Here is a 23265-nt window from a genome sequence, read left to right on the forward strand (position 1 = left end):
TTGGCGCTGAAAATTCAGTGTATCACTTATTTATATTTAGCAATTTAGAAAACCTAAAGACGCTGTAACGCGCAATGAGACTGATCGCGTGCCTTTTTCCAGACATCGCGTGAATCTAATAAAAAATCACCTGATCGGAAGTCATTTGCACATGTTTTTTACAGTCACAGATATTAAACTTGTCAAAGACAGTCTTATTAACACACTCCTAAACTAACGTTTTGTGATTGGTTATGTTCGAATCTAATCTGATTTAAGTTTGTGAGAAAACAATCGTTGTCGTTTTTAAGATTGACATGTTATTAAATCTGGGCTGCCCAGGAGCAAATTCCTAGAAATCAAAAAACCAAGAAGGAAAAACAGCCTCTCAGATCAGCGTTCTATGATTGGCTGGTTGCTCTCTAATTCCGAGAAAAGCTGAAAATAGAAAGTCGCATGAACAAGACTCCATTGTGTTCGACTTCCTCGCTTCCTTCAGTCCTTGAAGGCATAATGGAGTCGGATACTCAAGCTTGGCTTTATAATCTTCGGGACGAAGTGTCTTGTCCTGTGTGTTCGGAGATATTTACTGATCCAAGAAATCTTCCATGTCTCCACAGTTTCTGTTTAGAGTGCTTAAAACGATGGCATCAAACGAGTCAAGGTACAACCAATCGACAAGATATGATAACTTGTCCAACCTGCAGAGCCCCTACCAGTGTGCCTGAAAGTGGCGACCTAAATGATCTTCCAACCAGCTTTTATCAGAATGGTTTGATTGATGTGCTGGCCATTAAAGAATGCAACAACAATCAAGTAACTTGTGGAAACTGTGGAGAAAAGAGCTCTAAATCTTCGTACTGTTTCGAGTGTTGCATATTTTATTGCGAGGACTGCGTTACTGCACATAAGAAAATGCGAAGCAGTAAAAATCACCGAGTCCTGGCCCTCAAAGAGTTTAACGACAAGGACTATGAAGATATATTGAAGCGACCCGCGTTTTGTCCCAAACAGCGACATCAAAATGAAGAATTAAAGTACTACTGCAAGAACTGCAAAACGGCAGTGTGCCAAACGTGTAGCTCTCTAGAACATTCTGGTCACGCTTTAGAGCACATTGAAGACGAAGCTGAAAGACAAAAGACTGCAATAAGAACTCTGATGAAAACACAGAGACAGAACTTACAACTGAAGAAAAACATTGTGAGTCAACTTGAAGAATCTTGTGTTAAAGTACTTCAGAAAAGCGAAAACACGAAGACGGACATCCAGTTGTTTGTGGAAAAGTTGAAAGCGGTCATCGATGCAAAACAAGAACGTTTGTTCGCTGCGGTGGAAAATCAAACAGAAAAGTCACTGGAAAATCTGACAAAGGAAAGTAGCAAAATTGCAGAGAACATAAAAGCAATGGAATCATCGTTAGAGAAAGCCGATAGACTGCTTAGTCGAGGAACCAATGCAGAGATAATCCAACTGCAGAAATCATTCGAAACAATCTCTGAGTATTTTGTTCAAGCAGAGTCGGATATCCCTGACCCTGCGAGTTTCGAATCTTTAGTTTTCGTGGAAAATGAAAACTTATTAGACACTGTTAACAACGAAGAAATTGGTATCTTAGAGACACCGCAACAAACAAAAGCAAGCCAATCAATAGCTGAAGGCAAAGGACTGATTGAAGTATTTGCTGGACGTGAAACGCAGTTCGTTTTGACAACAGAAACCGCAGAAGGAAGACAGTGTGACAATAAACGTGACCGTGTGACGGTGGAGATCCGAGACCAGCGAGGGCAAGAGTGCGGTTCAGAAGTGGGAATCAGTGATAACAAGAATGGACAGTATAAGATCAGCTATTCTCTCAAAGAACAAGGCAGATATTCAATTATTATTAAGGTAAACGGTGAACATGTTCGTGGCAGTCCTTATGATTTGCTAGTTAAAGCCCGCGAGCAGGCCGCCAGCTCCGGGAATCTTTCCGCTCGGGGAAAAAATAGTGTTGGACACTCTCCTTCGCCGAGTGCCTCTCGGTATTTTTCACCGGAGCGGGGAGCTTGCTCGCAGGCTATGTTACTAAAATCATTTCAGTTTAAACCTGTTTTATCTTTTGGAAAGCAAGGTTCGTCTGCAGGAATGTTTATGCTTCCTTGGGGGGTGGCAGTGAGTGACACGGATGAGATAGCAGTAACTGATTTTAGGAACCACAGGGTACAAATCTTTGACAGTGGTGGGAATTACTTAAGATCCTCCGGTCGCCATGGTACCAATCAGGGACAATTTATATTCCCTAGTGGAATATGCTTTGATAATAACAGAAATATTTTCGTAGCAGACAAGAATAACCATAGAATCCAGATTTTCAGTAGGGAGGGTAGGTACATGGGTATGTTTGGTGGGAGAGGAAGCCTTGATAATCAACTCTCTAATCCTTGGGGTTTATCATTGGACGCCAATGGTAACATTGTTGTTGCTGATTCAGGTAACAAACTGATTAAGATCTTTTCAACCCATGGTAAGTTTGTAAGGAAGATAGGTGGGCCTGGCTGTTTTAGTCATCCTGTTCACTGTGTTCAGTGTGATGAATATCTCATAGTGTCAGACAGTGGTGAACACTGTATTAAAGTGTTCAGTACCGAGGGTAAATACCAATATAAATTTGGACAGCAGGGGGGAGGGGATGGTGAGTTAAATGATCCCCGTTGTTTAGCAGTGACTAAATCCAAACACCTAATGGTGTGTGATGGGGATAATAATAGAATACAAGTGTTTGAATTGAATGGCAAGTTTGTTGGCAAGTTTGGAACAGAAGGCGGTAACTTAGGAAAATTTAAAATGCCAATGTCTGTAGCTGTTTTAAGTAATGGTAAAATTGTTGTGTCAGATTTCAGTAACCATCGCATTCAAATGTTTGAATGAAAACTGTCATCTGCAGCCACTAAGGAAAGTAAAAAATGGTTGTCTGAGAGTCGGTTATATAGTATTCTCTGTTTTTACTTAATTTTCTACTGTTGTATGCAAATTTAGGGGTGTAACTTATGCCCCATTCACACCAAGGCTTAAACACGTTTAAAAGCTGTTTTGTTAAACACGATTTTAAATTTTTTCCTTCATAAAAGCTGAATTCGGATTTTTTATGACCACAGATTTAGTACAAATGAAAGCATAAGTTAAAGTTTATTTTAATCCTATGTCAAAGTCAGTGGTTCAGCTTTCTGTTAAAAATTTTCATTTTGTTAAACCTGGTTTCATTAAACATGTTTGCTGGTGTGGATGAAGCTTTAGTTTCCAAAAGAAAAAAGAAAGAAAACAAAACAAAACAAAACAAAACAAAGAAAAGAAACAAGCAATAACTATATAAATAAACCAATGAATAAAAAAGAAATTGTGTGATGAATTGGCCAAAAAGCCAGTATACTGGGTTTTGCCTACTATTACAATATTGTAGCCTTGCATGGTGTTGAAACAAAAAAGGTTTACAGGCCTTTAGTGGCTCAGTTAATTGGGATTCGTTAACTATAATTATATTATTAAGAACACAAGCCTGATTGTAGTGACGTTTGAATGATCTGATAACTGTGTAATGGGATTAAAGTCATTAGCAATTTTGTTGAGAATGAACTCAATTTTTATACGTTTCGCCATATTGTGACAAGTAAGGTAGTTACTGTTGTTAATTTATGTTTTGAACTTCTTAACAGTAATGTTTTAAAAGAGGCTTGGGTACATTTGCATTGCAAATAAAATTAATGTTTTCAGGAGAAGGCTAGAGGATATTTTTGCTCATACTGTAAGTAATAGCTGAATATACGTTTCTTCAATGACTTTATTGTACTGCGTGTTGAAACCTTTTGAGAGAAAAACGACCCGATGATAAACAATAGTCAAACAAACAAATGTATGATTCAATCTTTTTATTTCTAAGAGCCTTTAAGCTTAAATTAGATAAATATGTTACATGAATAGTCCATTTTAAAGTTGTTTACTTAGTGGCCTGATCTTTGAGTAGAAGCGGAGAGTTGACTTCGGTCTCAATAAAACCTCAGTGCTTTTCATGTGTATATGCAAACCAGTTATCATGAGAGTAACATGATTTTCATATAAAATTCAGTAAGGTTTGTATCGGAACAGTGTCAACTCCAGCCTCGTTTCTATGAAGGGTCAGGTTACCAGGATACACAAACAAGTCTAACAGGATTTCATGACTCAGTTCATAGCTCTGGGAATGAAAATAAGTTTAAATTCACGGCGTTTCTTTAATAATTATGCTGACATTTATTGTACATTATCTCATAAGTATCGCCTCTTAGTTTTGTCTTTATAAGTTGGAATTATTTATCGTCAATTCGTTTATAAAAATTGGTTTTGAGGATCTTAAAACCTTGAATATTTTAATTCTGTAAATTTGCATCAGTGTAACTGGTCATTTTTGTGAAAAGAGTGTGATTGAATAGTTTCTGTACTTGTTTTGATACTATTTTAATAAATAAAAGTATGATAATTGTTGGTTGATTTGAGTTTATTTTGTGGTTTGAAATGTCTCTTCAACTTTTATATTACTGATTTTTTTGTCTTTCAGAAAAATTAGGGCCTCTTCATTTAAGCCCGGTAGTGGGAGGAATTTTGTTTGCTGTTCATATGGGAAATTTCAGCTGAGTTTTACCGAGGTGAAAAATATGTGATTCTTTACTTGGGCCTTCTCTTCCTTTGAATGTTTGTCGAAATCATTCGGCAGCTGTGAAGCAACCACTAGCCAGAACATTAATACATCATCCATATCAAGTTTTGCCATGCGTTGGAGCATTGATATAAGAAAATTTTCAGCTCGGTAACTGGGATAGCCCGCTTTTACATTAACGCAAATTTTACAAAGGAAGTAGTCGTGAGGTGAAATCTCTTAAACCGAGCCAATCTACTTGACAGAGATCATATAACGGGGCTTGTTAAGAAGTCAGAAAAGGAACTGGCGTGCGAGAGACTCAATCGCTTGCGAAATTTTCTGGCGACCAAGACGGCGAAGAGGTATGAACTGGTGTTTGTTTTGAGGTTTCGTTTGTAAATTGAGTTTTGAGTTGTGCGTTATGGCATCCAATACCGATGATACTGATATTACCGAAGTTAACGAGAAAAACGAGGAAACTAAACTGAGTGGAGTGGACAAAAAGAAGGAAATGGGCATTCTCTTGATACAAATAAAGAGTCGAAAACGTACCGCAAAAACATAAATTACAAAACTGCAACACGAACTGGAAAGACTTTGCGTAAAGGAATCCGAAGTAACCGTGATCGAAAGTGCGATTGAGCAGCTGTGGGCCGCCCTAGAAAATGCACAGGAAATTTTAGAGGAACTGTCCGCGTTCTATGTCAATATGAGAGACGATTCTGGGAGAAAATGAAGCTTTGAAGAGTCCGAAACAATCGACAAAGAAGTACAAAAAGCGATTGAAGCAGGGCAAGATGCGATAAAAGTCTGCGCGGACAAAACCGTAAACATAACAGGCCATCAAGCGAGAACACGACGAATCGCTACGAGCAACCATCCCAACAGTATCAGGTAAACGAGAGTCATGGCAATCACGACAACCGAAACCGATTTTTGAAGCCGTTGAAGATTCGTACATTCAGTGGTGACAAACGAAAATTTGAAGATTTCTGGGCCCTCTTCAGAAGTCTAGTGGACGAGTCAACCGGAGCCAGCAAATTTAAAAATTGCAAGGCTGCGACAATGCCTCACAGGGAACGCCTTGGAAGCCATCCGCGGTCTCAGAGTCACCGCTCCCGAATACGAGGAGGCTAAAGAGATGTTAAACACGAAGTATGGTGGTGCGCGGCGGCTTCTTCGAGCCTACATGGATCAACTAGAACAGATGCCATTCATTAGAAGTAGCGATATTCACATCCTGGAGAGGTTTGCTGACCTTGTTAGAATTTCGGTGGTAAAATTAAAGGCGGAAGGAAGAGACGGAGAGCTAGAAGATGAAACCCTTCATAGTTTGCTTCTAAAGAAGTTGCCCGAAAGTCAGCTAGAGAATTACAGCTGCTGGTTACACGAACGCGCCAGAGAAAAATCAGTCTTATAGCTGTCAGACTGGCTGAAAGATCCGAGTAGAAGCGGCAGAAATGGCGAACGGGATCGAATCGAAACCAGTCGAGTGCGCAAGACCACCGAGAGAACCAAAGTAACAGGATCAGAGCAGGATACGAAATTTTCATACCACTGCGACGGGAAAAGATCCAAGGAACACGAAGCCTCCTTTTTCTCTCTGTTGTAGTTTTGATCACGGTGTGTGGCTTTGGTAGCAGTTCTATGACAAAGGGGTAGATGACCGTGGGCAGATCGCTAAAGAAAGAAAGCTGTGTTTTCGTTGCCTAGCTTCTGATTATAGGGGGAAAGACTGTTCAAAGGCCCGCATAAGTGGAATCGATGGTTGCTCTCGAAATCATCACCACCTTCTTCATGAAAGTGAAGTGTTGGCAGAAACCGGACCGATGACTAAGTTGCCCTATGTTGATGATTGGAGACGCCCAGTAGTTCCACGGGAGGCGGACGCCCGCAGTGACCCTGACCAGCTGAAATGCCGAAACGCTCACCGAGGTCTTATTCGTTACGAACTGTTCCCGTATGGATGAAGGCTAATGATAGAAAGGTAAAGATAAACGCTATTTTAGACAACGCATCAAACGAAACTTTGCTGAACGAAGAAGTTGCTGGGGCACTGGGACTGCAAAAACCTTTTCAGAAAGTTTAAGTTCATGTTATCAACGACACAGTGGAAACCTTTCAGTCCATGCCGTTAAAGATTGAAGTAGAAAGTGTCGATGGGAGGTTTTCAAAAGAAATCAGTGTAAAAACGTGCCCGCAGAAAGTCACAGGCAATTACAGTCGCGAACTGGACCGAGCATGAGAACAAATGGCCTCACCTGACCCAGTGTAGTTTTGCCAAGCCAGCAAAAAGATGGACTTATCGATCTTTTGATTGGAATTGATAACGCTGAACTCCACTATTCTCATGTTGATTTTCGAGGGAGAGATGGTGGCCCTATCGCCCGTCTCAGACCACTTGGGTGGAGCTGTATTGGCGCGCCTGACAACAATGAAACCGCGAGAACACGATCTCACGTTATAATAATAATAATAATAATAATAATAATAATAATAATAATGATGATGATGATGATGATGATGATGATGATGATAATAATAATAATAATCATAATAATAATAATAATAATAATAATAATAATAATAATAATAATCTTTTACCACGTAACGTGGTTTTCAGAAAGGTCCTATAAAGATTAAATACTGTATACAAAAGGTTAAAAAATACAATATATAAGACAAAATTACAAACTGATAAAAACAGCAATTCAAACTAGAAGCTGAAACTACAAAGATATCATCAATGGGGTTAACAACTTTAAATTGATAAAATATGATCAAAGCAGAGAAGCTAAAACTACAAAAATTGTTACCGATAAGGTTAACTAAAAAAGCTGGCAAACACGTTTCGCGTAAAAGAAGCAATATTCGGTGCACTTCTGGTCTCTCTCTCTCTGATTTATTCCAGTCTTTTAGAGAGTGATGGCAAACTCTCTGCTTTCCCCAATTTCCCCAACTTTTCACTAAGCCGATGGCACTGTCTCGCCTCCGAAGCACTGAAAAAACTTTGAACAAAGAAAACAGCGTCGTCGAAGAGTATAAAGCAACTATCCAGGCCTATGTCGAAAAGGAATATTTACGAAAAGTTCGTTCAGACGAGCAGCTGCCGAATAACGTATGGTATTTGCCGCATTTTCCAGTCGTGAGGATGGACAAAACGACAACAAAAGTACGAATCGTATTTGACTGTACCGCTAAATGCAATGGAATTTCCTTAAATGACATGATCCATGCAGGACCAAAATTGTAGCAAGATCTCTTCAACGTCCTTGTCCGTTTCCGTTTAAACCCTGTTGGTATCGCTTGTGACATAAAGGAGATGTATCTCCAGATCGAGATTGAGGAGAAGGACCGTTCCCACTTCCGACTGTTGTGGAGACACCATGACCCCAACCAAGAGTCCGACGTATTCGAGTTTAGCTGTGTAGTCTTTGGAAAGAATTCCGCCCTTATTGTGTCGCAGTTTGTTGCGCAGGAGAACGCTCGAAGAAACCAAGACAGCTATCCCCTTGCCGCTGCGACGGTCTTTAAGTTAACCCATATGGACGATTCTATTGACAGTGTTAAAAACAACGACGAAGGAGTGGAGCTGTATAGTCAATTGAAAGCGCTATGGGGAGTTGCCAACATGCAAGCCAGAAAGCGGATATCTAATTCACCGAAAGTTATTGAAGCTATTCCGACAGAAGAGCACGCCACAGAGATCGTGATTAACAACGGCCAAGACCCAATAACGAAGACACTGGGGATTTCGTGGAACAGCACTGAAGACGTGTTTAGCGTTATCGTTTCCGTGAAATTTCCGTGGGATTTGTATGCCCGTACATTATTGTTGCAAAGATTCTACTTCAGGAGCTGTGAATACGAGGCTACGATTGGGACGACGAAGTACAAGATGAAATAGCGAACAAAATCGGGAATTGGTTCGAGCAGTTAAAAAGTCTGAGAGAGGTGAAGATTCCCTGATGTCTGCGAAGTCCAGAGCCTGTCACGTCAAAGCGTATAGTGAAATTTGTTGATGCCTCTCAGCAAGCTTATGGTGCCGCTGTCTATATCCGGTGCGAATATCATAACGATACCGTCACCAGTCGCCTGATTACAGCTAAGAGTAAAGTGGCATCGTTGACCCCGATGACAGTACCGATACTGGAACTTATGGGCACGATTCCAGGCTTGCGCTTAACACAGTCCTTACTCACAGTCCTAGATGCACCAATGCAGAGCGTAAATTTTTACTCTGACAGTACGAATGTTCTATGGTGGATTCGAGGGCGTGGCAAAGACTTCTGACCGTTCGTAGCCAACCGAATTAGTGAAATACAGATGTTCACTGAACCGTCACAATGGCAGCATGTTTGTACTGAGGAGAATGCAGCCGATTTATGTACAAGAGGAGCCACTCCTTCAGAGTTAGCCGAGTGTTCCTTGTAGTGGAATGGACCTGACTGGCTAACAAAGGATTCCAGAGAGTGGTCAAAGATGCAAGTTCCGAACAGACCTACGGAAATGTTAGAGATGAAAACCTCAAAGAGAAAAGAGGACACGAATGCCTGTGCAACCCTTATGACGTATAACCTTCCGAAAAAAGCCGCATCGAAACAGAACAAAACAAAGAAGTGTAGAGGCTTGATCCAAAACGGTTTTCCAGTTGGACTTGTTTGGTCCGAGTACACGCCAGAGTGAGAAGAGTGCTGCACAACATGCGCAGTAAAGACAACAGAAATGCAAACATGGAACTGTCCCTTGAAGAAATGAAAGGTGCCGAGGAGGAGATAATGCGCTTAGCACAGCGCGACGCATTCCGTGACGAGGACACAGCTTTGAGCTAAGGAAAGCCGATACCAAAGAAAAGCCAGTTGATCAAGCCTAACCAGTGCATAGACAAAGACGGTGTGATCCGGTGTGATCCTGCCATGCCACACCAGATTTCGAATCATTCTGCCTCGTAGCCACTGGGTGACAAAACCAATTGTGAAGTATTATCATAAGAGAGGAAATCATGCCGCTGGAATAAACTTACCTCTTTACCAGTTGAGCGAGAGATTTTGGATTATCGCTGCACGTATGGAGATTCGCGAGTGGGATCATGAATGTAATGAATGCAGGAGAAGACGAAGCAAGCCAGCTTGTCAGATTATGGCGCCACTCCCGAAAACAAGGCTTCGTTTTGCCTTCAGACCCTTCGCCCAAACAGCCGTAGATTTTGCAGGCTCCTTTTATGCCGTTCAAGGACGCAGAAAACCACGACAAAAAAGGTGGCTGTGTCTTTTCACTTCCTCGGAAACACGAGCAGTGCATTTAGAGATGGCAAAGAGACTAGATCCCAACACGTTCTTAAGCGCCTTTCCTCGTTTCACCAGTCGCTGTGGAGTTCATAAGGAAGTGATAAACGACAGAGGGACAAATTCCGTAGGTGCAGTGCGCGAATTAAAGAAACTAGTCAGCCAGTTAGCCATCATCTAACTTATCTCGTGTAATTCTTGTAACCCGGCCGAAAACAAGACAAGTTTGAGAGCAAACATTTCCCGAGTTCCCGAGTAGACGTCATCCTCGGAGACCCAGGGGTAGATAGTCGGGACAAGGCGAAGATTTCACTCGCGAAAAGCGGGAAACTATGCAAGCCAAGATTTGCCCCGTGAAATGTTAGCCCCACCCCTTGATCTTCGAGGACGGAGGGGCGAGCGTCTGTGAGCTAGAACATTTGAACTGTTTTAAGATCTGGCAATGGCGTTTTTCTTCAAAATCTATCTATCACAGAATAGATAGCGAGTAGCGTAGCCAATCAGAGACCGGCATTCGCGATAGAACACTAGTAGATTTATACTAAATATAAGTAGTTAATTGTTGAAAACAAGTGTCCCATTTATTTTCCCGGCATGTCATACTAGGGCAAATTACGTTTCATGTTTAAGATTCCTTCATAACTCACTCCTTACCGCACTTTTCTTCATGAGTTCACCGGCTTCATACAAATTCTTCTCTATTTTTGGTCATTTTGCCTCTTTACTAACATCATCCAAAAACTGTTATGGAGGAGGTGACATCTGCTTTGGTCGGTCCGTGATGTTGAAAACAGTTCGCAGGCGCAGTGACAATAACCCAAGGCAAATTTCCTCTTTTGTGGGAAGTGAATTTGATATGTGGTGGCTTCCGATATTTATAATTTATAATTGTTTGATCATTTACAACAAACTCGTGATATAAATGCGTTGTGATCAGTCGCTTATGAAGAGGTTTTCCCACCCTTAATTGTTACCGGTTTCTGAACATGTACCTTGGTGGGGGAAATTATTAAGAGGGGGTGGGATAGGGGATACAATATGCTCTTTAGTTATCCTGCATCCCGAAGGGGCTCTTTTTATCGTCACAGAATGCTGAAGGATAGCCTGTGAGCCGAAAGAGTAACACGAAAGAATAAGTAAAATTGTTTTCCAGCCTTATACGGAGAAAATTAACTTTTTCTTGCGTCATGCAAATGCACTCAAGTGTCTTTTAAAACATTACTGGTAAGAACTTCAAAATATAAATTAACACTTAATTCATGAAACTCATAAAAATTGGCTACAATGTTGTAAATAGTGGGCAGACTCTCCATACCAGCTTTTTAACGATGTGATCACACGCTTTGTAATTTCTTTATCTGTTTTGGCTGTATTTTTTTAACAAATCGATTTACACACCTGAATACATGTATACAGTACAATGGTAGAAAAGTAAAGCAAAAAAAAAAAAAGCATGTAGTTCCTTCGGCCACTCCTAGACATCCAAGGCAACATGTATTGAACTTTCCTGAGTGGCTGCAGTTAACAGTTTTCATTCAAACATTTGAATGCGATGGTTATTAAACTCTCCCATCTCCAAAGACAGTTATGCATTCCTACAGACGAACCTTTCTTTCCAAAAGAGAAAACAGGTTTGAACTGAAATGCTTTTACTAACATAGCTTGCTCCGGTAAGAAATAGCATGGAACCGACGTTCTTGCTTGTTTTCCGGCTTCCCGTTGGCAGTGTCAATAAAGGAGCATAGATAAAGAAAATACTGTCAACAACATTTTGTTATTTCCAGACTGATCTTTTCGCCTGTAGGCAGGGAGCCGATGTTCTTGCTTATTTCAAGCGGGCGGCGGCAGCTCCGTGAGAGGGAAAGTGTTTCCCTTGCGCCAGGCTCCCTTCGCTCGCCGGCTCGCAACTCACATGTTCTCCGTTCGCACGAAACAAACAAGAGCACTTGCTCATTGGTTACTGATATATTTATACTTGCCATAGTTAGAGCAAACTCGTGGCAATGCGTTAAAGTAAGTCAACTGACCACGCATCAGCTAGAGATTTAGCATCGCGTTTACGTGAAACGGCAAACATCACCTTGCCGTTTCACGTTTCACGTAAAATAGTGTGAACCTTTTGACTTTAGCCCTTACTTGTCTAATTTTGCGAGTTTCGATAAAACTGTTTTGCGATTCACTAGTTGAGATAGCACTACTGGTCGTGACTAAGGATTACAGTGAACAGTTTGATGAGGGGCGTGACTTAATGACTGTGAAAGGGATTACTTACCCTAGCTTCGTTTGGAAAAGATGTTTCTTCCCAAAGGAGGATATTTAGAAGACGAAGCAGTATCTTTTACGGTCAGCTGTATGATCAAACTCAGCTTTGGTCAGGCCGCAGGGATTACCCTGAAGTGTGAGTAGAAATAAATGTCGAGCCATCATTAGTTGATTGCTATTTATCAAGCCGCCATCGGACACTCGCACAGGTGTTCGTTCTTTTTCGCGGAATCCACTTTGCTCTTTAGCAGACACATTTTTTTTGAACGCGGTTATTATACGGCAATTACATCGACTCCTTTGTTGCCCGATTACTTTAACATTTTCTCTATAATTTCGGTGAGTGCACGCATTGAGTGCAGATTCACCGGCTTGTTTTTCTAATTTGAAATGATATGAATTAAAAGGATTTAAGAATAAATTGAAGAAATAAGGACAATTATTTATTTGGAACATTTTAGCGAATAACTGCCCCAAAAAACTTACACTTTTAAAATGAAATGCCTACTTGTTGATGTCATAATTATCTACGAAGGGCAATTCCAGCTCAATCCGGCTCGCATTTGAATCACCATTTTCTCCTTCAAAATTATCTCCTACTGCAGTCACTGTCAGGCAGTTGTCGAAGAGAAAACAGACTACAAGATGAAGGCTTTTTGATCTCATTTTGCCATGCCGAAATCGATGCAAACCCCAACGAATTGTATATCAAAATGCAGGAAATTTACTCCCTTATTTGAATTTGGCGATACATTTATTATTCCAAGCATGCGCTGTTAAGCAAGCCCAGTTTTCCTTGGTATAGTGATTTCCCGACCGAATTTGTACCTCAAAACGACCCAAGAAAATATAAAAAATGCCATGCCTAAATCGTGACAAAATCACTCCAGATTGCTGTCATTAGCAGATTAGGTATTGTGCAAGTTATTTCTGGTGGTACATTTGGGAACAAAATACTACTTTTTAAAAGAGAGGTAATATCTAGCCCGAGATCGCGGGGCTTAATAGCGATTTACACGAAGTAGGCGTCACGGCGGGGGAAACCTTCGTTACCCCTTAGTGAGTGACTGATCACAAGGCCTTTACACCACGAGTTTGCTCTAAATGATGGAGAATATCTCATAGTATCGGATCACAGTGAGCATTGTATTAAGGTGATGGATTGAGAGGGGAATTTGCAGTACAAGTTTGGAACTCAGGGGGGAGAAGATGGTGAGCTTAATTTTCCGCGTTTCTTTTAACTGGTGTACGATAAAAATAATCAAAGAATACAAGTCTTTGAGTTGAATGGAAAGTTTCTCGGACATTTTGGAACAGAAGGCATCAACTTAGGAGAATTTAATTGCTCGCGGTCTGCAGCTATTCTTAAAAATGGCGGAATTGTTGTATCGGATTGTGGTAACAATCGCATTCAAATATTTGAATAAAAGCTGATCTGCACAGCCCATGAGAAAAAAAAAGGAACTTGGGCCTTGTGCCCTTCACTGCCCACTTAAATTGCATAAAGAAGTAGTGTGGCTCTATTTCGTGACAAATGATTATAATGATTTCTCTTAAATTTATAGAGGTTCGGTATTGAAGACCAGTATGCCTGTTAAACAGTTTTACGCGAAAGAGGGGGGAGGGAGAGGGGTGGAAATTCTTTACGAAGTTGTTAAATAAACTTTAATTTAAGAATGATATTAAAACTGTTAGAAATTTATTATAGTGTCAAGGTAAACCACAATTTTGCATTTGGAGATGAATAGATTAATGTTCCTTTAGAGGCTAGAAAATTGCGTGTTTTCGGAAAGCTGAGAATTTGTATTCATAATTAGCGGATTAGACTGGGTGATAGAAGTCAGTCAGTTTTTACAATGAGCCAATCGTCCATGTTTGTGTAGTCATCTGGTTGCCGACTGATTGAGGCATTTTCCTACTAGTTACTGGTAAGAAAATTTTATATCTGTAAAAATATTTTAAAACACGTTTGTCAAACGAGTCGATAGTATCTGCGTCGATTTTTAAACTTTGAATAAACGAAATCACAGTTTAGACATTTTGCTTTGTTTGGTTTTATGTCTTAGCAACAATTCAATTCAATTCAATTCAATTTTATTCACACTTATTACAACGAAATACAATATAATTTATAGTAAGAAAAAATTGACTAAAAAAAAAAGCAAGACCACTACTATTCTCCTTCTATTGTCTTTGATCAAGCTTTTCCTTTTCTTCAAAAATTTTTATGCAGCCGCCTTTTAGAAATTTACATCGCTTATACTACTTGGGAGTTCGGCACTAAAGGTTTAGCGAGTTGTTTATCGGCTAGAAAATCAAGGACTAAATTAAAATTTAGTCCGGTAAACCGATTAAAAATGCTAAATCGCGTTAAGTGAGATAGATCGCGTGACATAATTTTTCAATCGCGTGACTAAAACAAATAGCCTGTTACTGTTTTGTAGTTGTGTACGTCTGACCGTTTTCACATGACGTCACGGCGGCCATGTTGGTGTCCCAAAACAAAGAAATGGCCGCCATGTTGGTGTCCCAAACTAAACCTCTGGGAATTGAACTCTATTTTTATGCAAATAAATTGTTTTGTTTCATTAAACCAATATGGCCGGTGGTCACGTGAATGAACACGCTCTATACTATTGTTCCTGAATACAATTTTCCCTTATATTACCCAAAACCGCTGTAACGCGCCACGAGACTGGTCGCGTGACATACTTTACATGTTTTTCACAGTCGCAGACGCTAAAGTTTTGTGATTGGTTAAGTTCCAATCTAATCTGATTTAAGTTTGTGGGAAAACAATCGTTGTCGTTTTCAAGATTGACATGTTACTAAAACTGGGCTGCCCAGGGGCAGATTCCTAGAAATCACACACCAAGAACGATAAACAATCTCTCAGATCAGCGTTCTATGATTGGCTCGTTGCTCTCTAATTCCGAGAAAAGCTGAAAATAGAAAGTCGCATGAGCAAGACTCCATTGTGTTCGACTTCCTCGCTTGTTCGTTGGAGACAACATGGATATCCGAACGCTGTTTTACAATCTTCGCGAAGAAGTGTCTTGTCCAGTGTGTTCGGGCATATTTACGGATCCCAAACAGCTATCCTGTCTGCACAGTTTCTGTTTGGAGTGTTTAAATCATTGGTATGAGACAAGCGGCGGTGGAAACGCAGTCAAATGTCCCAAATGCCAAACCCTATGCAGAGTGCCTGCAAGCGGCGATCTCAAGGATCTTCCGACCAGCTTTTATCTGAACGGCTTGATTGATGTGCTGGCCATCAGAGAATGCAACAACACTCAAGTACCGTGTGGAAACTGAGACAAGAAAAGCTCTGAGGCTTCGTACTGTTTCCAGTGTTGCATGTTTTATTGTGAACAGTGCCTAATTGGACACAACATGATACGAACGTTCAGAGATCACCGCGTTCTGGCGGTGAAAGAGTTCCAAGACAAGGACTATGAGGATGTACTGAACCGACCCGCGTTTTGCTCAGAACCACGGCACGAGAAAAAAGAGCTGGAGTTCTTCTGCGAGAGTTGTAAAATGGCCGTCTGCCAAACATGTATCAATCTAAAACATTCTGGTCACGCTTTACAGCACATAGAAGACGAAATTGAGAGACGAAAGACTGAAATGAAGAATATTGTGGAAACACAGAGACAGAACTTACTAGCAAAGAAAAACACAGTTAAGCAACTCGATGAAGATTACGCTAAACTGATACAACAAGGCGAAGACCTGAAAAGAAATGTTCAGAAATTTGCAGATGACTTATTCGCGGTCATTGAAGCAAGGAAACAAAATATTTTCGAAGGGGTGGAAAATCACAAAAAGAAGTTATTTGAAAGTCTAACAACACAAAAAAGCAAGATTAAAAATGAAATAAAACTGATTGAATCATCGCTGGAAAAAGCTGAGAGGCTGTTGATGCGAAGTAACAACATTGAGGCTGTGGGACTAAATACCTCGCCAGAAACAATCTTTGGGGGAATTCATGTTCAAGGCGAGCCAGTTGTCCATGACCCTGAATATCTTCCAGTTTTAGTGTTCGTTCAAAATCAAAAGCTGTTAGACACTGTCAAAAGCGAAGAAATTGGTATCCTGGAGATACTACATCAAACGAAAGCAAGCCAATCAATAGCTGAAGGCAAAGGACTGAATGAAACATTTGCTGGACGTGAAACGGAATTCACTTTGACAACAAAAACCGCAGAGGGAAGACAGTGTTACAATAAACGTGACCGTGTGACGGTGGAGATCCGAGACCAACGAGGGCGAGAGTGCGGGACAGAAGTGCGAATCAATGATAACAAGAATGGGCAGTATAAGATCAGCTATTCTCTCAAAGAACAAGGCAGATATTCAATTATTATTAAGGTAAAGGGAGATCATGTTCGTGGCAGTCCTTATGATTTGCTAGTAAAAGCCCGCGAGCAGGCTGTCAGCTCCGGGAATTTTTCCGCTCAGGAAAAAAATAGCGTTGGACACTCTCCTTCCCCGAGTGCCTCTCGCTATTTTTCACCAGAGCAGGGAGCTTGCTCGCGGGCTATGTTAGTAAAACCATTTCAGTTCAAACCTGTTTTATGTTTTGGAAAGCAAGGTTCGTCTGTAGGAATGTTTAACGGTCCCTGGGGATTGGCAGTGAGTGACACGGATGAGATAGGAGTAACTGACCTTTTGAACCACAGGGTGCAAATCTTTGACAATAGTGGGAATTACTTAAGATCCTTCGGTCGCAATGGTTCCAATCAGGGAGAATTTAGCTTCCCTCATGGATTATGCTTTGATAATAACGGAAATATTTTCGTAGCAGACAATGATAACCATAGAATCCAGATTTTTAGTGGGGAGGGTAAGTACATGGGTATGTTTGGTGGGGAAGGAAGCCTTGATGGTCAGCTCTTAAATCCTTGGGGTTTATCATTGGATGCCAATGGTAATATTATTGTTGCTGATTCAGGTAACAATCTGATTAAGATCTTTTCAACAGGTGGTAACTTTATAAGGAAGATAGGTGGGCCTGATTCTTTTAGCTATCCTGTCCACTGTGTTCAGTGTGATAAATATCTCATAGTATCAGACCGAGATGAACACTGTATTAAAGTGTTCAGTACCAAGGGTAAATACCAATATAAATTTGGACAGCAGGGGGAAGGGGATGGTGAGTTTAGTTATCCTCGTTGTTTGGGAATGACTAACTCCAAACACCTGATGGTGTGTGATGCGGGTAATAATAGAATACAAGTGTTTGAATTAAATGGCGAGTTTGTTGGCAAGTTTGGAAGAGAAGGCAGTAACTTAGGAGAATTTGAAGCTCCAAGGTCTGTAGTTGTTTTAAGTAACGGTAGAATTGTTGTGTCAGAGTTTCATAACCATTGCATTCAAATGTTTGAATGAAAATTGTTATTTGCAGCCTCTCAGGAAAGTAAGAATCGTGTTGTCTGAGGGTCGTTTATATATATTTTTTGTTTTTACTTTTCTACTGTTGTACTGCAAATTCAGGAGTGTAACTTAGTTTCCAAAAAAACAAAAACAAATTAAGAAAAACAAAACAAAACAAACAGCCAAAACCTAAATAAATCAATCAATGAAGAAAAAAAAAAGTAAAGAAATTGTGTGATGAATTGGCCATTAAAAAGCCTTTATTGCTTTTTGCCCACTATTACAATATTATAGTCTTGCATGGTGTTGAAAACATGAAGGTTTACAGGCCTTTTGTGGCTAAATTAATTGGGATTCACTAACTATAATTATATTATTGAGAACAAAAGCCTGATTGTAGTGACGTTTGAATGATCTGATTACTGCATAATGAGATTAAAGTCATTAGGAATTTTGTTGGGAATGAACTCAATTTTATGCGTTTCGCCATGTTGTGATAAGCAAGGTAGTAACTGTTGTTAATTTATGTTTTGAACTTCTTAACAGTAATGTTTTAAAAGAGACTCAAGTGCATTTGCATTGCAAATAACGTTACGTTTTTCAGTAGAATGCTAGAAGACACTTTACTCATACTGTAAGTAATAGCTGAATATACGTTTCTTCAATGACTTTATTTTACTGCGTTGAAAACCTTTGAGAGAAAAACGACCCGATGATAAACAATAGTCTAACAAACAAATGTATGATTTAATCTTTTTTATTCCTAAGAGCCTTTAAGCTTAATTTAGATAAATATGTTACATATGAATTGTCCATTTTATAGTTGTTTCCTTAGTGGCCTAATCTCAAGTTTGAGTAGAAGCGAGGAGTTGAGTTTGGCTCGATAAAACCTCAGTGCTTTTTATGTGTATATGCAAACTAGTTACCATAAGAATAACATGATTTTCATATAAAAATCAGTAAGGTTTGTATCGTAACAGGTTCAACTCCAGTCTCGTTTCTATGAAGGGCCAGGTTACCAGGATACACAAACAAGTCTAACAGGATTTCATGACTCAGTTCATAGCTCTGGGAATGAAAATAAGTTTAAATTCACGGCGTTTTTTTATGCTAACTTTTATTGTACATTATCTCATAAGTATCGCCTCTTAGTTTTGTCTTTATAAGTTAGAATTATTTATCGTCAATTCGTTTGTAAATTGGTTTTGAGGATCTAAAAACCTTGAATATTTTAATTTTGTAGATTTGCATCAATGTAACTGGTGATTTTTGTGAAAAGAATGTGATTGAATAGTTTCTGTACTTGTTTTGATATTATTTTCATAAATAAAAGTATGATAATTGCTGGTTGATTTTATTTTATTTTGTGGTTTGAAATGTCTCTTCAACTTTTATATTACTGATTTTTTTTTTACTTTTAGAAAGAATTAGGGCCTCTTCATTTGAGCCCGGTAGTGGGGGGAATTTTGTTTGCTGTTCATATGGGAAATTGCAGCTCAGTTTTACCGAAGTGAAAAACATGGCCCACAATTTCATACAGTCAGCGGCTCGATGTGTGGGCTCACGCAGTTTTTCTTTTCCTTTCATAAAATACGTAAAAATCCGTAGAATTAACTATTAAGCGATAAAATTATATTATTTAGCAAATATTGAAATAAAAAGCAAGTTGAAAAGAATAAAAACCCGTGTTTTTTTGTTATTGCATCATTGCGCAATCATTAGCCGTATTGTCACACCACTTTGTCACGCGAAGTCACACTCTGATTGGAATAAGCCCGAAACCACTTGAAAAGCTGTACAGCGTACTTAGAAGTGAAGCAAAAATCTGTCATGTAAGCTGAACATAAACTGAACAGTTTCGACATGGCGGCCGATGTTTACAACGGTGAAAAGGTTGATAAACCCTTCAGTTCGTCGGTCCCTTCAGATGTCACGGGCTAAGGAACAGGGGCACCCAACGAAGAGCAAAATGAGGAATAATAGACAAAAACATGATAATGAAACACTAGTAAAACAGTTTTTGGAGTTTTTCGATGTTGCTGTGAGAAAAAAAGGTGTTCCGCACTTCCAGGAAGACAATGAGTGAAATTCGAGCTCCCAGCTATATACTGAGGGAAATTCCCAGCCAGCCGACTTTGTGTCATTGTTTCCCAGCCAGCAAATTAAAAGAGACAATTATCAGGTAAACACCATTGCTTGTCTTCTACAATCTCTCGCAGCAAAGGCCTGGACCGTTAACCATTAAAATTATAAGATTCCTGAAAAAGATTTTTTTCCCTCAGTGATGGTCAAGACTTTCCTTTACGCGCAGGCTTAAAATTCGGTCTTTAAAGCAATGTTAACGACTCGTTATTAGGAGGCTATCCAAGCGGGCCCCTACGGGGAGAGGGGCTACAAATCCCATTTCCCAGCTCACATGTTGCCCACATACCATTTCAAGTAAAAGAAGGGCAAATCTGAGTTCCCATTTCCCCCTTCAGCACCCTCCTTTGAAGTCATTATTTTATTGACAGTTGAACAAAAGTACCATTTCTTTACGAAGTGACAAAAATTTATTAGCTGGTTAACAATTGAGGTACAGTGAGCAATGACAATAAAAGAGAAAGGGCGTAAATGAGAAGGAACTGAAGATAACAGACAATTCTCTCCCGCTATCATCTAAAAATGCCCTTTAATTTGTAATTTCTTTGATTGATAACAACCAGCAAAAAAAAGCAAGTTATTTCCACCCACTCGCAGCCAACTTGAAAATACATGTATGCTGAACTGTGATCCAGATCTTGACAATCTATGAAATAAAAAAACACACACAAGATGAATAAAATGTTCTGTTGGTATGAACTTACCCTACAATTCCCCAAAGGTTTTGTTCAGTTAAGGGAGTTTATGACGAGAATATTGCGCTATTTTGTTGATGATTTCTTGCACTGCATAGCAAAACTGCTGTACAGAGAGCCTGTAATTAAAAAAAAAAAACAAGCTGTAAAGCAGACCTGTACAAGTGATAAACCTGACGTCAGGTTTTTTTTAAATTATGAAGTCGTACCATCATGGCTTATCATGTGTGATGTCCAGCATAAACCGTCTCCTGTAGTAGGGGGCTTCTTGGAATGTCCAACCAAAAGTCCTGACACCTTGCGAAAAGTCCCTTGCAGCAAGAAGAACTCCAATACCACAGCTTGCCGAGCCAGTGCCAGAGCGGGGTTGATCAGGCATGCCAAACTTTTCAAGGGAGAGAGCCTTCCATTTGCTGGTATTGAACCTCTCACGACACGAATTCTCAAAACATGTCTGCAATACTTTCAAGCAGCAATTCAAGTACATTGGCGGAGGGTCCATATGAGAACCATCATCATAAAAGATCTTTTGCGTAGACAAGTCAAAGACAATCAGACCCCAGTGGTTCCTTGCAATGTTGCAGGGCAACAGCATCAGTTCCAGATTAGAAATGTCACGAGTGAGGCTTACCCTTTGAAGCATTTTCATGGCTCCTTCGCCCACTTCCTCTGGTGAAAGGAATGTAGACAGTGACAAGCAAATGGTTTACCTGCAGCACTGTTTGCCCTTTCCTCAAACAAATTCAACAAGTAATCGATTACTTTATCATTGAGATACCGTTCTCCGCACAAAGTTGTCAAATCATCCACAGAGACCAAGCCACTTTTGGGGGAGAGATAAAGAACAGTATTTAAAAGGTGCAACCTTTCACTGGGGGAAACGCCATGTGTTTCTTCAAGAAGCCACTTTTCCTCAAACAAAGCCTTTTTTGCAACAGCCTTGAATGCAAAGTAATTTTGGAGGACCCTTAGTGATTGAACATTAAAGTGACCCAAACCATCAAATTCAACAGCACAGGCATCTGAATTTTCTTCTGCATGTAAACTCTTTGATGCCCTGTTTAATACTCTTTCAGCTGGTAACCAATCTACAGCAAAGGGGTCAGCAAAAGCAATATTACTGCCATTCAGCAAGAACAGCCTGAAAGTGTTACATATCTGCACTGGGGGTGTGGGGTAAGAAGCAATGGCCATTCTAGGGCTTGAAAACCTTCCAGTGCTTTTAAGCAAATCTGCCTGTAGACGGGAAGTACTGGTGTTAGTCAATGAGTGAATCGGACTTTTAGGATCATCATCACTTTCACTAGACAGAATACATACATCAGAAGGAAGGGGAGCATCTGGCATGATTGTAGAAGGGATATTGGTGTCATCCTTGGGACTTGCACAAGGTGCAACTTCAGCAACAGGTTTTACACGACTTTTACTTTCTATCTCTGGGTGTGCCCTAGTATCTCTGTGCACACGTTTAGTCCTTGGGCGTTCCCGTGGCTGCTTGACACCCTCTCCGTTACGACTGCTTTTTACCTTTTCTACACCTGGCAGTGGATTGTGTGCCTCATCTACATTAGTTTTATGAAAACGCTTTCGGCCATACCTAGAGCTTGAAGAGAAATCAACCGGCCGATTAAAAGAAGATGCAGGAAGCCAGACATCATCTGATTCAGCATAACCCCTAAACCGTACTCTATACTCATATTCATGTGTCTTGCTATTAATCCGCCGATCAATAATGTCATCCACTTCAAAAAAACCATGCTGTAAAAGATCAAGCTTTTCATCCTCTTCAATATCACTCTCTTTACTAGATTCGTCTGCACAAGTGTCATGAGCTGTTTCAGGAGAAAGGGGGAAGTAACCCATTTTCGTTAAGGGGTCAAGGCTTTCTGCAGCTAGCTTATACACACCATTTCTACTTGTTCTACGCAAGTTGACTCACTCACTCACTCACTCACTCACAACAGGGCCCAAAAGAGAACTTCCTGATATCCAATCAGACACCAGAACATCAGCAGGCACTGACACTGCGTTACCATTAAGCTGATAAAATGAACACCTACAACGGCAACCCTTTCCTTTCTTTGACGATGCACTGAAAATGTCAAGACATGTTTTTACCGATATTTAACCCGCTTAGGAACAACGAATCTAACTCGTAAGGCATTGTACTTGCGATGAAATTAAGCTTACAAATCTAAACTTTGGAAGGCGATTTGTGGAAACTGACCAGCACTTCTGAGAGGGAGACAAGTTGAGAATGTGTACACGCACTCCGGCTCTGGCTAGACAATGAGAAGAAGCGAAGTATGCCGAACTTGGCGGTTTTTACTGTGAATGATAAAGTTGTTCAGGAACCGCGAGGAAAGTTCAAAAGCAATAATAATACGGTTCGACTGTTACTAGATATAATTGTCTCTACGTTGAGATTTGTGGAACGTGGAAATGTTGTATCGTTCTGACTTGGGAAAGACGAATAAATCAAGGTAGGGCAAAATTCCACTTATTTTCTTTGTTGAGAATTTGATCGGCGTTTAAATCTTAAGACTGGATTCAGCGCGTGTGCGTCTGCGCGGCGGCCATGATGTATGGAATTGTACGCCATGAGATGTGATTCTTTACTTTGGCCTAATCTCTTCCTTTGAATGTTTGTCGAAACCATCCGGTAGCTGTGAAGCAACAACTGGCCACAACATTAATACACCATCCATATCAAGTTTTGCCATGCGCTGGAGCATTGATATGAGAAAATTTTCAGCTCGGTAACCGGGATAGCCCGCTTTCTCATTAACGCACCGAAAATTTTACAAAGGAAGTATCATAGCCTGCAGTGCAGGCGTTTTTCATGGGCGAGCGCTGAATACTAAATTTAGTT

At 40.2% G+C, this 23265-nt stretch overlaps 5 protein-coding genes and 1 pseudogene across 13 annotated transcripts in view; all 6 read left to right on the plus strand.

Moving 5' to 3' along the window:
* LOC146472241 (E3 ubiquitin-protein ligase TRIM45-like) overlaps positions 1–4482 on the plus strand; it is a 70897-nt gene extending 66415 nt beyond the window's left edge. Inside the window, exon 3 of the mRNA XM_085119667.1 lies at positions 3627–4482. The gene's annotated coding sequence lies outside the window, so the exon portion shown is untranslated. The remainder of the gene's footprint in view (positions 1–3626) is intronic.
* LOC146472238 (E3 ubiquitin-protein ligase TRIM45-like) overlaps positions 1–23265 on the plus strand; it is a 212711-nt gene that overhangs the window by 106293 nt on the left and 83153 nt on the right. Inside the window, exon 3 of one of the 3 annotated variants that reach the window (XM_085119652.1) lies at positions 18407–18906. The exons of the other annotated variants lie outside the window; for them this stretch is intronic. The gene's annotated coding sequence lies outside the window, so the exon portion shown is untranslated. Of the gene's footprint in view, positions 1–18406; positions 18907–23265 lie in introns of those variants that run through there. 3 annotated transcript variants of the gene reach the window in all.
* LOC146472244 (E3 ubiquitin-protein ligase TRIM45-like) overlaps positions 1–23265 on the plus strand; it is a 66544-nt gene that overhangs the window by 35071 nt on the left and 8208 nt on the right. The gene's annotated exons all lie outside the window — the stretch shown is intronic.
* The window catches only part of LOC146472245 (E3 ubiquitin-protein ligase TRIM45-like), a 215895-nt gene that overhangs the window by 11066 nt on the left and 181564 nt on the right, over positions 1–23265 (plus strand). The window lies entirely within an intron of this gene.
* The window catches only part of LOC146472246 (E3 ubiquitin-protein ligase TRIM45-like), a 192502-nt gene continuing 169397 nt past the window's right edge, over positions 161–23265 (plus strand). The window contains exons 1-2 of one of the 5 annotated variants that reach the window (XR_014866605.1): positions 161–2927; positions 17605–17688. Coding sequence is in view for 1 of the 5 variants with exons in the window: in XM_085119636.1 (XP_084975762.1) it covers positions 436–2889 (2454 nt within the window). In the remaining 4 variants the exon portion in view is untranslated. Of the gene's footprint in view, positions 3976–17604; positions 18376–18406; positions 18907–23265 lie in introns of those variants that run through there. The other 4 variants (XR_014866602.1, XR_014866603.1, XM_085119636.1 and 1 more) reach the window with 4 other exon arrangements.
* Positions 14970–17611, plus strand: LOC146472247 (E3 ubiquitin-protein ligase TRIM45-like; annotated as a pseudogene).

The sequence above is a fragment of the Pavona decussata genome, unplaced genomic scaffold (assembly GCF_977016875.1).
Source record: "Pavona decussata unplaced genomic scaffold, jaPavDecu1.1 SCAFFOLD_100, whole genome shotgun sequence".
NCBI lineage: Eukaryota > Metazoa > Cnidaria > Anthozoa > Scleractinia > Agariciidae > Pavona > Pavona decussata.